This window comes from Chelonia mydas, chromosome 2 (assembly GCF_015237465.2).
Source record: "Chelonia mydas isolate rCheMyd1 chromosome 2, rCheMyd1.pri.v2, whole genome shotgun sequence".
NCBI classification, from domain to species: domain Eukaryota; kingdom Metazoa; phylum Chordata; order Testudines; family Cheloniidae; genus Chelonia; species Chelonia mydas.
In genome coordinates this window covers 212,900,669-212,915,093 of record NC_057850.1, presented here as the reverse complement: position 1 = coordinate 212,915,093, position 14,425 = coordinate 212,900,669, and the positions used below count along the sequence as shown (strand labels likewise).

Here is a 14,425-nt window from a genome sequence, read left to right as displayed (position 1 = left end):
TAAACCATGATTTGAGGACTTCAATAGCTCAGACATAGGTGAGAGGTTTTTCGCAGGAGTGGGTGGGTGAAATTCTGTGGCCTGCGTTGTGCAGGAGGTCAGACTAGATGATCATAATGGTCCCTTCTGACCTTAGTATCTAAGAAAACATCTGCTCAATGTGCCGTGGTAGTCCAAAAAATTAACACAACATTAGGAGCCATTAGAAAAGGGACAGATAATAAGACAGAAAATATCATGATGCCACTATATAAATCCCTGATATGCCCACACCTTAAATACCGTGAGCAGTTCTGGTTGTCACATCTCAAAATAGATATATTATAATTGGAAGCAGCACAGAGAAGGGCAATAAAAATGAATAGGGGAATGGAACAGTTTCCAAAAGAAGAGAGAATAATAAGACTGGGACTTTTCAACTTGGAAAAGAGACAACTAACGGAGGAAATGATGGCAGACTATAAAATCATGAATGGTGTGGAAAAAGTGAATAAGGAAGTGTTCATGTAACACGTGAACCAGGAGTCACCCAATGAAATTAATAGGCAGCCGGTTTAAAACAAACATAAGGAAGTACTACTTCACACAATACACAATCAACCTGTAGAACTTCTTTCCAGGAGATGTTGTGAAGGCCAAAAGTACAACTGAGTTAAAAAAAAGAATTAGATAAGTTCATTCAGGATAGGTCCATCAATGGTTATTAGCTCAGATGGTCAGGGATGCAACCCCATGCTCTGGGTGTCCCCAAAATCTCTAACTGCTTGAAGCTGGGACTTGACTGCAGGGGATAGATCACTTGATAAATTGCCTTTTTTGTTCATTCCTTCTGAAGCATCTGTCACTGGCCACTGTTGAAAGACTGGATACAAGGCTAGATATACCATTGGTCTGAGCCAGTATGGCTATTCTTATGTTCATATGCTATTTGGATAATTGGGAGTATACGGGATAATCTGACTAAAATAATTTTTGCACCTTTCCAAATTATCTGCTCACCACTATTTTATATTGTTTGTTAAAATTATTATTTGTACTTTTGCTACTCAAGATCAATTCAAGTTCATAGTCTTTAGAATTTTAGTATGATTTTGCCTGCTACAGCTGTGGCATCCACCACATCTTTTTGAAGACAACTGTCTGGTGCATGCTTTTTAACTGCGTATGTGATGTGCTTAAGCTCCAGATCCCCACTTTGCTGCTGCCTCTCAAAGGCTGACAGCATTTTTGCTTTTTCCAGAATGGCTCTGCTGGAATATTCCCAGAACACTGTAAAACAAGGGTTCTAGATTTTTTCATAGTTTGGGTCTCATCTTAATGCGTTATCTCACAGACCACCACCAATTATGATTGTGTGGACTGCTTCCCAAAATGCATGTGTATATGGTTTTTTCCTTGAATTCAAGCTGGAAAATATAAATGTGGAAATAACATATGTAGACTTAATTCTCCCTTGTACAGTGAATCATATAATTAGAGATTAGTACTCCAGAAATTGATTTACTAGTTTGTGTGGAAAATGGAAAACCTTACACTAAAATAAATTTCTTTTTTTGCTTTGATAGGTGATACAATTAATGAACAGAGAAGAGCATCTAAAGATAAAAATTCATTTCCTGAGACAGGACCTACATACAATCAACTTGTTCAGGTAAGAGAGACTACATTTCCTTAATGACAGGTTTCAGAGTAACAGCCGTGTTAGTCTGTATTCGCAAAAAGAAAAGGAGTACTTGTGGCACCTTAGAGACTAACCAATTTATTTGAGCATAAGCTTTCGTGAGAACCTTAGATGGATAGAAGGAAAAGGAGTATTTTCCACTGCATGCATCCGATGACGTGAGCTGTAGCTCACGAAAGCTTATGCTCAAATAAATTTGTTAGTCTCTGAGGTGCCACAAGTACTCCTTTTCTTTTTGTGGATACAGACTAACACGGCTGCTACTCTGAAACCTTAGATTGATAAAGGCTTGAATGCAACAGCGCTATTACAGTTGTGTTTCTCTACCATACTGACTTTTCTTTGACGCTCAGCAGGACCTCAGTTTATTTAGATTAAAAAATTCAGTCACATCTATGCCCTTGTCTGCAAAGCCAGACCAAAATCTACTACCTAATATCCTTAGAAATCTCTAGAATAGCAGCAGTTTATTCAATAATCTTCTGCTAAGAAATGTCACCAAAGACACTTAAGGAAATGTAAAAAGAAAAGGAGTACTTGTGGCACCTTAGAGACTAACCAATTTATTTGAGCGTAAGCTTTCGTGAGCTACAGCTCACTTCATCGGATGCATGCAGTGGAAAATACTCCTTTTCTTTCTATCAATCTAAGGTTCTTATATAGCCTGCATTAGCATAGCATCTGAGTGCTGCTTAATCTGAAATGTTTGTATCCTCACAAAGGAGTTGTAAAGTAGTAGTAGTCCAATTTACAGATGGAGAACTGAGGCACAGAGAAAGTGACTTGATCATGGTCACACATGAATTGCCAAAGTAGGGAATTGTACCTGAGTCTCCCAAATTCCAGGCTAACACCCAAACCATTGAACTATCTGTGACCAGGGGTGCCTGGGGCAGCCCTCACTAGAAATGCCAAGGGCAGGCTGCGAAAGGGAAAGCAGATACCCACCAGTTTTGGAAGTAACACTGAAGTTAAACTCCCCCAACCAGTCACAACTGCACTTCTGATCTCCCACACTGGTTATCAAGAAGCAAAAAAGAAATCACATAGCCCCCTTTACCCCCCATTGCATTTCAGTCTCTGGCTCCCAATCAGCACCTAGATCCAGTACAGTGAGAAGTTATTTTAAACTCTGTTCACATATACAAAATGTTCTTCTGATCCCAAAGGGTCAGCCACATTACCAGGTCACTATAGGTTTGGATCTTACCCAAAATGCAACATTGTCAGCCAATTCTTTAGTGTCTAAAATTAAAGGTTTATTATAAAGAAAAAAGAAAGAACAAGAAGAGAGATGCTAAATGGTAAAGCAGTCACATACATACAAAAACTTCAAAGTCCATATATCTGGTTCCTAGCAGTGCTGGTGAATTTGCTGGCTCGAAAGTCCCTCTGGAACACATCCACAGCTTGGATGGGTCATTCAGTCCTTTGTTCAGAGCTTCAGTTTGTAGCAAAGTTCCTCCAGAGGTAAGAAGCAGGACTGAAGACAAAATGGAGAAGATGCAGCTGCCTTTTATAGTCTTTTGCCATGTGGCCTGTGCTTCCTTTGTTTCAAACACAAGCTGCCCAACATATGGCTGTAAAGCCTTAGAGTTCTGTCCATAGGCATGCCCCTGCATGCCTTGCTGAGTCATAAGGTGTATCTGCCTTCTCTCAATGGGTCAGTTGTATAGTTGATGGTCCTCAGTGGGCCAGCAAGCAGGGTAGGCAGAGCTGATGGCCAAGCTATCTGGGGGTGTCACCCAGAAGCATAGTACAAGTTTGAAATACAGACATACATACATATCTTTAACACATAATACAAAGGTGATACAAACACATAAATGAGATGATCATATCTGGCAAATTATAACATTTTTGCAGATACCTTACATGGCCTATCTGGCATAACTCATTACAATTTTAAAATATTGATATTCATAATATCCTCAAGTGTCCCCCAGATTCCATACAGCACCACACCATCCTCTTCTCTAAAACCAGAGAAGGAAGTTCTTCCTATAACTTTAAAAAGTAAAGCTCTTTTCTCCAAAATCCCTATTTCAGAAGACTTCCACACATGCAGCCATTGTCCTATCCACAAATTTGACAAGAACTCCCTTAATCCTACACCAGAGGGTTTGTAACTTTGAGCTAACTGAAACTTTCTAGTATTCTCAGTCTTCCAAATCACATGAAGGTCAAGGAGAAGGTGTTTTCTGTTAGGATGACAACGTTCATTTTGGAGACTGAGATCTGGTTAGAGGTGGTCTCCCTTCACCCACTTAAAGGAAATATCACCTGGTATTCTTGACCAGAAGGAGTTGAGCCTTTGGTGACCAATAGGGCCTACTGGTCCATAGGGATGTGGTAGATTCAGTCCTTGAGGATCCCTTGAACTAAATGTCCAAAGTGAAACCATTACGAATTTTACAGCATCACACCAACAGTAGTGAATAGATGGCTGACAAGGGCGAGCGATCCTGAATGAACCTTAGAGTCTGTCTCAGATGGCAGTGAGGATGATTCTGGGAGCACCTGGATCCCATGGTATGATAGTGTAAGATGTGAAAAGGGGATGCAATAGCAAGTTGCCTCCTAAAAGCTGCAGAAGACGGTATTGACAAAGCCATTAAAATGGAGGTACAGATAGGTCTAGCCCCCCCAAAAAATTGACTTTGGATAAAAGGAGTAGACAGTACCTAAATAATTGATGCCCTGGCATGACCCTCCAGTGCCAGGGAGACTGAGGCTAAGGCACTGGACACTGAGTGAAAAGCTGTGAGCTCCTGACTCAATAGACTGGCCTGAATGTTAACTTCTCCAGACAATCTGTACTAAGTGATAACACCCACCATGACCACCTGCAAGCTCACCATTGTGACTGAAGACTCCTACTTTTCAATGAGAGGGTCTTTTGTTGTCTGCGGCTTTGCAAATCCTAGAAAGTGCTATGCTAGAATTCACAGCAATGAAAGTCAGTACTGGTCCTTATGTCCAAAAACTTATTCTTAAGCATGGCAAATTTAAAGGAATAAATATTTCTCAGTCTTTAAAAGCAAAGTGTGATAAAATAAAATTTTATCTCTGTTTTGTAACTGCCGTTGAATATCTGCGTGCTAGCTTCACCAGGCTGAAGCAACCATTTTTTGAATGGTTTTGATGTCCCGACTCCACATGGTAGGTAAATGATTTAAAAAATAAATCATCCTACTAGATAGTAGACAGATTGACAATTTGCTAAACTACGTAAGTGTTGAGTGAGAAAGAAAAGAGGAATGTTTTGCATCAGTGGTACATCTAAAAGTTTATGTAAGTACCACCAAATCCTCAACAAATGATAGTGCAAGTAAAGGTTTAACAAAGCTTTCACATTATATAGCCCTTGATGCAAATATTGTTTTCATTGTCCTAAATGCCACAATGATAGAATGTGAGTTTTTCAAAATGAACTTAATCAAAACAAACTCGCACCCACATATACAGCAAAGCACACTCCAGGACATTATGCACTATAAGTGAATGGCCCAAGTGTAGATGTTTTCCAGCCCCAGCTGGTTATATGGTACTGACTTGAAGATGGACCCAGAGCACCATGTATTTTATGAACCCAGTCACAGCGTGAACACTTGACAGCAACAGCAGGCAACACTAGCGAAGGACTAATCTAGTACAGCTTGGTATGATCAGTTTTTTATTTCAAACCTATTAGACATTATACATGGTATTAGGTATTGAAGCTTTTTACTTGAATTTGAAATAAATTATTACGTCATAATAGTTCTGACTCTGTCTCAGACTGTTGGTAGCAGTGGAAATTTAATCTATACAATAGTGAAGACTAAACAAAATATTTAAGATCAAGTAAGGTTTACATAAGCAAAAATAATAAAATAAAAATGAGAAATTCTAGGACAGTAATCAAGAACAAGAAGAATGCAGAGAACTCTAACAGGTTTTGTTTTTTGTTTTTTGTTTTTTTTTGGTCAATCAAATTTGAAATCTTAGCCACATGTAGACAAGTAATCAGAAGATCTTTCCCACTAACTTTGTCAGCTGTGGAATATGAAAGTGTGTCAGTTGTCATTTTAGCTTACACATTAAGAATTGAATCAGAGACCCCCAGAACTGAAAGCCTGAGCATCTACAGTTTAAGCTGAACAAATGAGCTCTATAGAGAGGAGCTGTAACAGATTCGTATCCTCTGTGATTGGTCATAAATTGTCAGCCCTTACCTGTTTTCCCAGCTTGAAAAGAATGTTACTACTAATAATTAGATGGAGACCTAGCTAAGACTGTGATATTGTGTTCAGCATGCACTCCAGTATTGATTTTGAAAGGGAACAATTTAGGAAAGTTTAAAGATGGGTCTCTGGTAATGGTATGGTACAAGTTGTAAATATGTTGGTGTAATGAATTATGATGAGTTAAGTTAGGCATTGAAACAGAAGCAATTACAGATAAACAAGATGAACCTATCCATATGTCATGTTAATGCATTTGCACCCCAAAAATGTTGTACATGGTATGCACACAAGCACTTCAATTTTCCCCCTCAGAAATAAATGATGTTTTTCTAAACATGAACCTACTCTGCATAGTCCCATCGTTTTAAATATATGCAGTACCACAATGAAATGGCAGGTTTCAGAGTAACAGCCGTGTTAGTCTGTATTCGCAAAAAGAAAAGGAGTACTTGTGGCACCTTAGAGACTAACCAATTTATTTGAGCATGAGCTTTCGTGAGCTACAGCTCACTTCATCGGATGCATGCTGTGGAAAATTCCACAGTATGCAGCCGATGAAGTGAGCTGTAGCTCACGAAAGCTTATGCTCAAATAAATTGGTTAGTCTCTAAGGTGCCACAAGTACTCCTTTACAATGAAATGAGTTTTTTTCCTGTTAACCATCATACATAAATGTTTAGGAACAGCTATATAATTTAGCCTTGGAACTATTTCTCCTTCTGCTTTCTGTGTGGCATTAAACTAAGAGATGGGGGAAAGCCGATTGCTGCAGAGGCGCATGTGGATCAGCCAGAGACCTCTCTTAGAGGAGAGTCTATTGATAGAGATTCTCTAGGTTTTAGTCAGGAGGAGAGGATGGAAGAGGATAAAGTATGGGCCAGATCAGACGAGAAACATTCACATAAAGAATTTGACACATCAGAAAAGGGAAGACAAATAAACAGTGACAAGTTTTTAAAGTGCTTGTACACAAATGCTAGAAGACTAAATAATAAGATGGGTAAACTAGAGTGCCTTGTGTTAAAGTGGGATATTGATATAATAGGCATCACAGAAACCTGGTGGAGTGAGGACAATCAATGGGACACAGTCATTCCGGGATACAAAATATTATCAGAAAGACAGAACAGGTTGTGCGGGGATGGGGGTAGAGTGGCACTATATGTGAAAGAAAATGTAGACTCAAATGAAATAAAAATCTTAAATGAATCCACATGTTCCATAGAGTCTCTATGAATAGTAATTCCATGCTCTAATAAGAATATAACAGTAGAGATCTATTATCGACCATCTGACCAGAACAGTGATAGTGACAATGAAATGCTAAGGGAGATTAGAGAGGCTATCAAAATAAAGAACTCAGTAATAGTGGGGGATTTCAATTATTTCAAGGATTTCACCTCAGGATGAAATGCAGAGACAAAATTTCTCGATACTTTAAAAGACTGCTTCTTGGAGCAGCTGTTACAGGAACCCACAAGGCGAGAGGCAGCTCTCGATCTAGTCCTGAGTGGAGCGCAGGATCTGGTCCAAGAGGTAACTATAACAGGACCGCTTGGAAATAGTGACCATAATATAGCAACATTTAACATTCTTGTGGTGGGAAGAACACCTCAAGAGCCCAACACTGTGGCATTTAATTTCAGAAAGGAGAACTATGCAAAAATGAGGAGGTTAGTAAAGCAGAAATTAAAAGGTACAGTGACTAGAGTGAAATCCCTGCAAGCTGCATGGACACTTTTCAAAGACACCATAATAGAGGCTCAAATTAAAAAACACAGTAAAAGAACTAAAAAAGAGCCACCGTGGCTTAACAACCATGTAAAAGAAGCAGTGAGAGATAAAAGGCATCTTTTAAAAAGTGGAAGTCAAATCCTAGTGAGGTAAATAGAAAGGAGCATAAACACTGCCAAATTAAATGTAAAAATGTAATAAGAAAAGCCAAAAAGGAGTTTGAAGAACAGCTAACCAAAATCTCAAAAGGTAATAACAAAATGTTTTTTAAGTACATCAGAAGCAGGAAGCCTGCTAAATAACCAGTGGGGCCCCTGGACGATCGAGATACAAAAGGAGCACTTAAAGACAATAAAGTCATCGCAGAGAAACTAAATGAATTCTTTGCTTCAGTCTTCACGGCTGAGGATGTTAGGGAGATTCCCAAACCTGAGCCGTCTTTTGTAGGTGACAAATCTGAGGAATTGTAACAGATTGAAGTGTCACTAGAGGTGGTTTTGGAATTAATTGAGAAACTTAACAGTAACAAGTTCACCTTTCAATGAATTCTTACTCCCTCTCTATTAAAACAATGGAATCTTACTTCCTGAGTGCACACCTCTGCCCTGGCTTGATTATTCTCTCTGCAATTTGCTCATTGGAATGTTCTTCATCTCCCTTTATCCTACAGATGCTACCTGTATGATCTATTGTGATGTATATAGTTTATCTGTGTATTTTAAGTGCACATTTTTATTTAGTTTGGCCATTGGAGGAAGAGGGAGTTGTCTTTAAACGAAAACATAGTCCGGCTCTTGTCTGTGGTCAGAATGAAACCAAATAGAATGGTCCCATCTCAGGTTAGGATTCTCTGTGACAGCTGACAAAGAAAAGCAGTGTATAAAACTGTATGTATTTGAAATGTCTGGTTTCTTTTAACATAATTTCTACTAGACAAGGGTTGGACTCTGTATACCTCATTGTTGGGCTCTATTTCTGATCTCAGAGTCATGCAAATCATCTGAGCATGATGTTGGGAAAATTACCTTTAGCATGAAATTCATCCCTGTGAAGAAGGGCAGCCCGAGACCTATGCATCACTTTAGTTCCTAAATGGAACAACACATATTAAAGGTGAAATTCATCTTTTTTGCAGGGATCCCTCAAAACAGGGTTTAAGTGGAACTTATGTGCCAACAATCACCACAGTATCTGAGTTTCTAGGTCAAATGCACAATGTTGTCACTATTGGAGAAGATTCAGTAAATTATGGCTGGGATGTGAGAAAACAGATGTTCCTGAAGTTTGACAATGGCTGACAACATAGCTCTTCATAAACTATGTAAAATGTACTTTTGATCTTGCATTGTTTCAAAGTGTTTTACGTGTTCAGAGGAAGAAGGGAAGAAGTTTCCAGAATTAAATATTGGATTTTACTTGGGGAGTAAATCTTTTATTTTATTTTTAAATATTAAGGCGTAGAGATGTTCAAAGTGTTTGTCACATGGAAACATCATGTTGGGGGTGCCTAAATCATAACTGGCTACATGCATGCAAATTAAGATATGGAATTGGTGTCCATAAATTAGGCGCATGCAGATATTTGCACCCATGTAATTGAGTATTTGGCCATTCACCAAACAGTTTTTAAAACCTCAATATACTAAAACAAACACAAGAATAATGCACACATTTCAATTCCTATGGAAGGAAGATGGATAATTTTGGATATCAGTAAACTGGGATTCCAATCTTGCGGGCACATATATATATATATATATATATATATATATATAATGTGTGTGTTTGTGTTTTCATTTGTAATTCAAGGAGAAATCACAAGGGTATAAAAAAAAACACAATAAAACTATTAGGGCTGTCGATTAATCTCAGTTTTAATCACACTGTTAAGCAATAGAATACCAAATGAAAGTTATTAAATACTTTTAGATGTTTTTCTACATTTTCAAATATATTGATTTAAATTACAATATAGAATGCAAAGTGTATAATGCTCACTTTATATTATTTTTATTACAAATATATGCACTCTAAAATGATAAAAGAAATAGTATTTTTCAATTCACCTCATACAAATACTGTAGTGCAATCTTTTTATCATGAAAGTGCAACTTGCAAATGTAGATTTTTTTTTTTGTTACATAACTGCACTCAAAAACAAAACAATGTAAAACTTTAGAGCTTCCAAGTTCACCCAGTCCTACTTCTTGTTCAGCCAATCGTGAAGACAAACAAGTTTGTTTGCATTTACCGGACATAATGCTGCTTGCTTATTATTTACAATGTCGCCTGAAAGTGAGAACAGGCATTCACAGTGCACTTTTGTAGCTGGCACTGCAAGGTATTTACGTGCCAGATATGCTAAACATTCATATGCCCCTTCGTGCTTTGGCCACCATTCTAGAGGACATGCTTCTATGATGATGACACTCACTAAAAAAATAATGCATGAATTAAATTTGTGACTGAACTCCTTGGAGGGAGAATTGTATGTCTCCTGCTGTTTTACCCACATTCTGCCATATATTTCATGTTCTAGCAATCTTGTATGATGACCCAGCACACGTTTGTTTTAAGAAAATTTTCACTGCAGATTTGACAAAATGCAAAAAAGGTACCAATGTGAGATTTCTAAAGATAGCTACAGCACTCGACCCAAGGTTTAAGAATCTGAAGTGCCATCCAAAATCTGAGCACGAGGTATGGAGCATGCTTTCAGAGATCTTAAAAGAGCAATACTCGGATGCGGAAACTATAGAACCCGAACCACCAAAAAAGAAAATCAACCTTTTGCTGGTGGCATCTGACTCAGATGATGAAAATGAACATGTGTCGGGCCGCACTTCTCTGGATGTTATCGATCAGCATCTGTCATCAGCATGGACGCATGTCTTCTGGAATGGTGGTAGAAGCATGAAGGGACATATGAATCTTTAGGGCATTTGGCACGTACATATCTTGTGACGCCGGCTACAACAGTGCCATGTGAACATCTGGTCTCATTTTCAGGTGATATTATAAACAAGAAGCGGGCAACATCATCTCCGGTAAATGTAACCAACTTTGTTTGTCTGATCTATTGGTTGAAGTAGGACTGAGTCGACTTGTAGGCGCTAAAGTTTTACATTGTTTTCTTTTTGAATGAAGGTTGTTGTTTTTTACATAATTCTACATTTGTAAATTCAACTTTCATGATGAAGAGATTGCATTACAGTACTTGCAATGGGGGAATTGAAAAATACTGTGTTTTTTACAGTGCAAATGTTTATAATAAACAATAAATAAAAACTGCACTATACACTTAGTATTCTGTGTTGTAATTGAAATCAATATATTTGAAAATGTAAAAAACATCCAAAAATATTTAAATAAATGGTATTCTGTTACTGTTTAACAGCGCAATTAATCGTGTGATTAATCGTGATTAATAGTTTTTAATCGTTTGACAGCCCTAAAAACTATACAATTGTTGTATTTAACTTTGTACTGCAGATTGCCATCTTATATACTTAATGTGTTGTTAGTGAGAGACACAATATTACACAACTGGTTTACTCGTGCATTAATAGTAGCACACGAATTCGAAGAATATTCTGCAAAGATATTGCAATTTATTTAGAGCTATTTGTCAGTTAAACCACAATGGGCATCAAATATTTGTTGTGCATAATTGACCAGGATTGTTCGTTGTTTTAAAGGAATCAAAGCCTTATTTTCTCATTGCAAACTGGCTTTTATTTTTAAACACAATCTGATTTAGAATTTAAAATATGTGGGCTTTGTAATTGGGGAACAGGGGAAATGGTGATCAAAAATAATTTTCATGTCATTTTCCATAGGTAACTTGCTTATTCAGATGTGAAACTATGAAAAGTTTGGTTCTTGAAGCAAATACCTTCTTCAGTATTCTCCATTAATTTTGTCTTTTTTGCTTTTCCTTCTCCTCTTAGATATTACTGGATTTGTTTCTCTGTGTGTGTCTTTCTAAATCATGAGGGAAACCAGCTGGGTGAGGTAATATCTTTTATTGGATCAGCTTCTGTTGGTGAAAGAGACAAGCTTTTGAGCTCCACAGAGCTATCCTTCAGATCTTGTTTCTCTCACTAACAGAGGTTGGTCCAACAAAAGATATTACCTAACCGCCACATCTCTGTCAGATCCTGGGAACACTATGGTGCAACACTGCAAATTCCTAAATCATGTCAGTTAAATGATATTCACTTTACATAGTTCTTGCTTAACTTAATATAAAACTTAATTGCATAGTGCATAAGTGAGAGCTAAATAAAAACAACCATCTTGATAACTATTTTCTGTCCTTTTCAACATATCACAAGGAAACTTGTTTAGATTTCAGCAATTCCCAGTCTCCACTATTCTGAAGTGGCATAACACTATATAAAATGCAGCCAGAGGAATTTCAAGTATACGGACATGACTCTGCAAGGTACTGAGCACTCTGGTTCCAATTCATCCTGTGTAGTCTCACTGAAGTCACTTCAGTGGGACTATTCACATACCTCAAGTTGAACACATTCCTAAATGCTGTGCTTTGGATAAGGGCCAGAGTTCTCAGAATTTTTCAGGACTGAACCCATAAAATAATCTTTGCTTCTGAAACATGAAGCTTCTAGTTTAGTTGCAATATTACAGTGATAGGAAATACCATGGTTTTATCAGTTTTCACAGTACTTCAGTTTGTAGCTTTTGCATTTTTATTACACAATTTGTCAATATTCAGTCTTACCTTATTTTCATTAGGATTCTAAAATTAAGATTATAATGCATCCTAGCATCAGCATTGTTGTTAGACTATTTAGATACATTAATAGTATTTTGAAGCTTTGGTAATATTTTCCTTTAATTTCATGTAGTTCACCATTCCATTGGCAGGGAAAGGTAGTAAAATTATATTTTTTGCCCCTCTTTGACAACTATGTTAGTATATACCTGTGGAGAGAGATATAAAATATTATTTAACAGATGGTACGGTTGTGAATTAGGATTTATAAAGATTACTCTCTGTCTGTAGTGTTGAGGACACCCTGGGGTTAAATTGATACAAGAAACAAAAGAGATATTTATAGTAATAACTTTGGTTCTTCGTATCTCCCTACTGTCATCTTGTAAAGCTGCTCATGTCTTGTTTGATATTGCACTTCTTATTGATGACCAATATGCCCTCTTTACCCAACAGATGTCATCACATTTAATAGGCAGAAGCTGTAGTAACAGTAATTGTATTAAAATAAACTACTAAAAGTAAGCTATGTTGGGTTTGTAAATTAAAGGAATTTTGCTTATTAATTTTATACTGTTTGTTCTGGTGATTCCACGTTCATGGGCCTCATACTCCCCTCAAATACTTAGTGGCTATTCCCCTGTGTCTGGAGAGCTTCTTGTATGTTTTTATGGGGGGGGGGGGGGGAGAGGAATGAGTCCCTTGGGATTGCTTAATCCCTAGTTATCCAATTTATATGTTGTGTTAGACATTTTTAATTATTTACCTTTGTAAGATACTTATCATAATTATGACTAGGTACCACAATTCATGTGGAAGACTATGGCATGGCTCAATGGAACTTCCTTGGAATATTTGGTACAACAGACTATGGAAATGGCAGAGACAAAAAGCCTCTCTGATCTGGAACAAGTGGAAAACTGTCTGTCTAGTTTTGTGTGTCAAGTGCTGGTAATGCAATGTGCAACATTTCTGGGAACATATGCTATCACTAGGAAAACTTCTGCAAAACAAGACAGTATTATAAAAAACATATTTAGCTGAGCTCTTTGTCAGTTCTGTGATCTTCCAGGATTCTGAGACTTCTGTAAACAGTGCTTGCTTATCTGGCTTAGTCACAAATATGATTTAGTTTCTGCTGGATGTCATGAGACCCAAAAAGGACAAAGTGAGATTTTTGTTGTTAACGTCCATTTTATTTGGATCTTAGGGGTAATAGCAATGTTGTTTAAGTTGATAGAGTTTTACATTTGCTTGAGCTGGTCAACTTTTTAATCATTTGTTTGACTTAAACTCAGAAGCTGGACAGTGCTATCATTCTCTCTCCTGTTTGTTTTTAGCAATGAGACTGGGCTGTCAGATTGCCCAAATGATATATCCAAGTTTGGCTGTCTGGATTATCTTTTTAATGAGTTAATGACAAAAACAAGAGCTATTGCCTGTAGGATCTAGGTGTCTAGATTCAGCCATTCAATTCTTAGCCTACTTTTTTGGAAGCTCTATTATACAAGTAAGGATAAAGGATTATGTTCTCACCAATGTATAAACATTCACATACTTGGGCAGCACCATCAGCCAGGACAGTGGAACAAGCCAGGACATCCAGAACAAAATCAATAAAGCCAGGAACATCTTCAGGAGCTTAAATACAGTCTGGAAATCATCAACGTACAAAACCAAACTCAAGATTTATCAGTGCTACGTACTTTCAACATTACTTTATGGTGCAGAATGTTGGAGAATAAGAAAGTATGACATGTCCAAACTATCTTCATTCCATACAACCTGCCTCAGGAAAAATCCTCCGTATCTTTTGGCCCAGAACAATCTCAAACCAAGATCTATTAACACAGTGTAGCCAAGAGATATGAGCACCATCATTGCCAGGAGGCATTGGAGATGGATTGGCCATGTGCTTTGGATGGAAACTGATTCCATCACCAGAGTAGTAGTAAAATGGACACCTGAAGGAAAGGGAAAACAAGGCTACTTGAAAACAATATGGCAAAGAGCTGTTGAAACTGAGCTGAAAAACCTGGG

The 14,425-nt window shown here is 37.5% G+C and overlaps 1 protein-coding gene across 2 annotated transcripts in view; it reads left to right on the top strand.

Annotated features, from left to right (window-relative positions):
* Positions 1 to 14,425, top strand: part of UMAD1 (UBAP1-MVB12-associated (UMA) domain containing 1) — a 196,509-nt gene that overhangs the window by 137,048 nt on the left and 45,036 nt on the right. For both annotated transcript variants that reach the window (XM_037890618.2, XM_037890620.2), the window contains exon 3: positions 1,566 to 1,651. In XM_037890618.2, the coding sequence (XP_037746546.2) occupies positions 1,566 to 1,651 (86 nt within the window). The remainder of the gene's footprint in view (positions 1 to 1,565; positions 1,652 to 14,425) is intronic.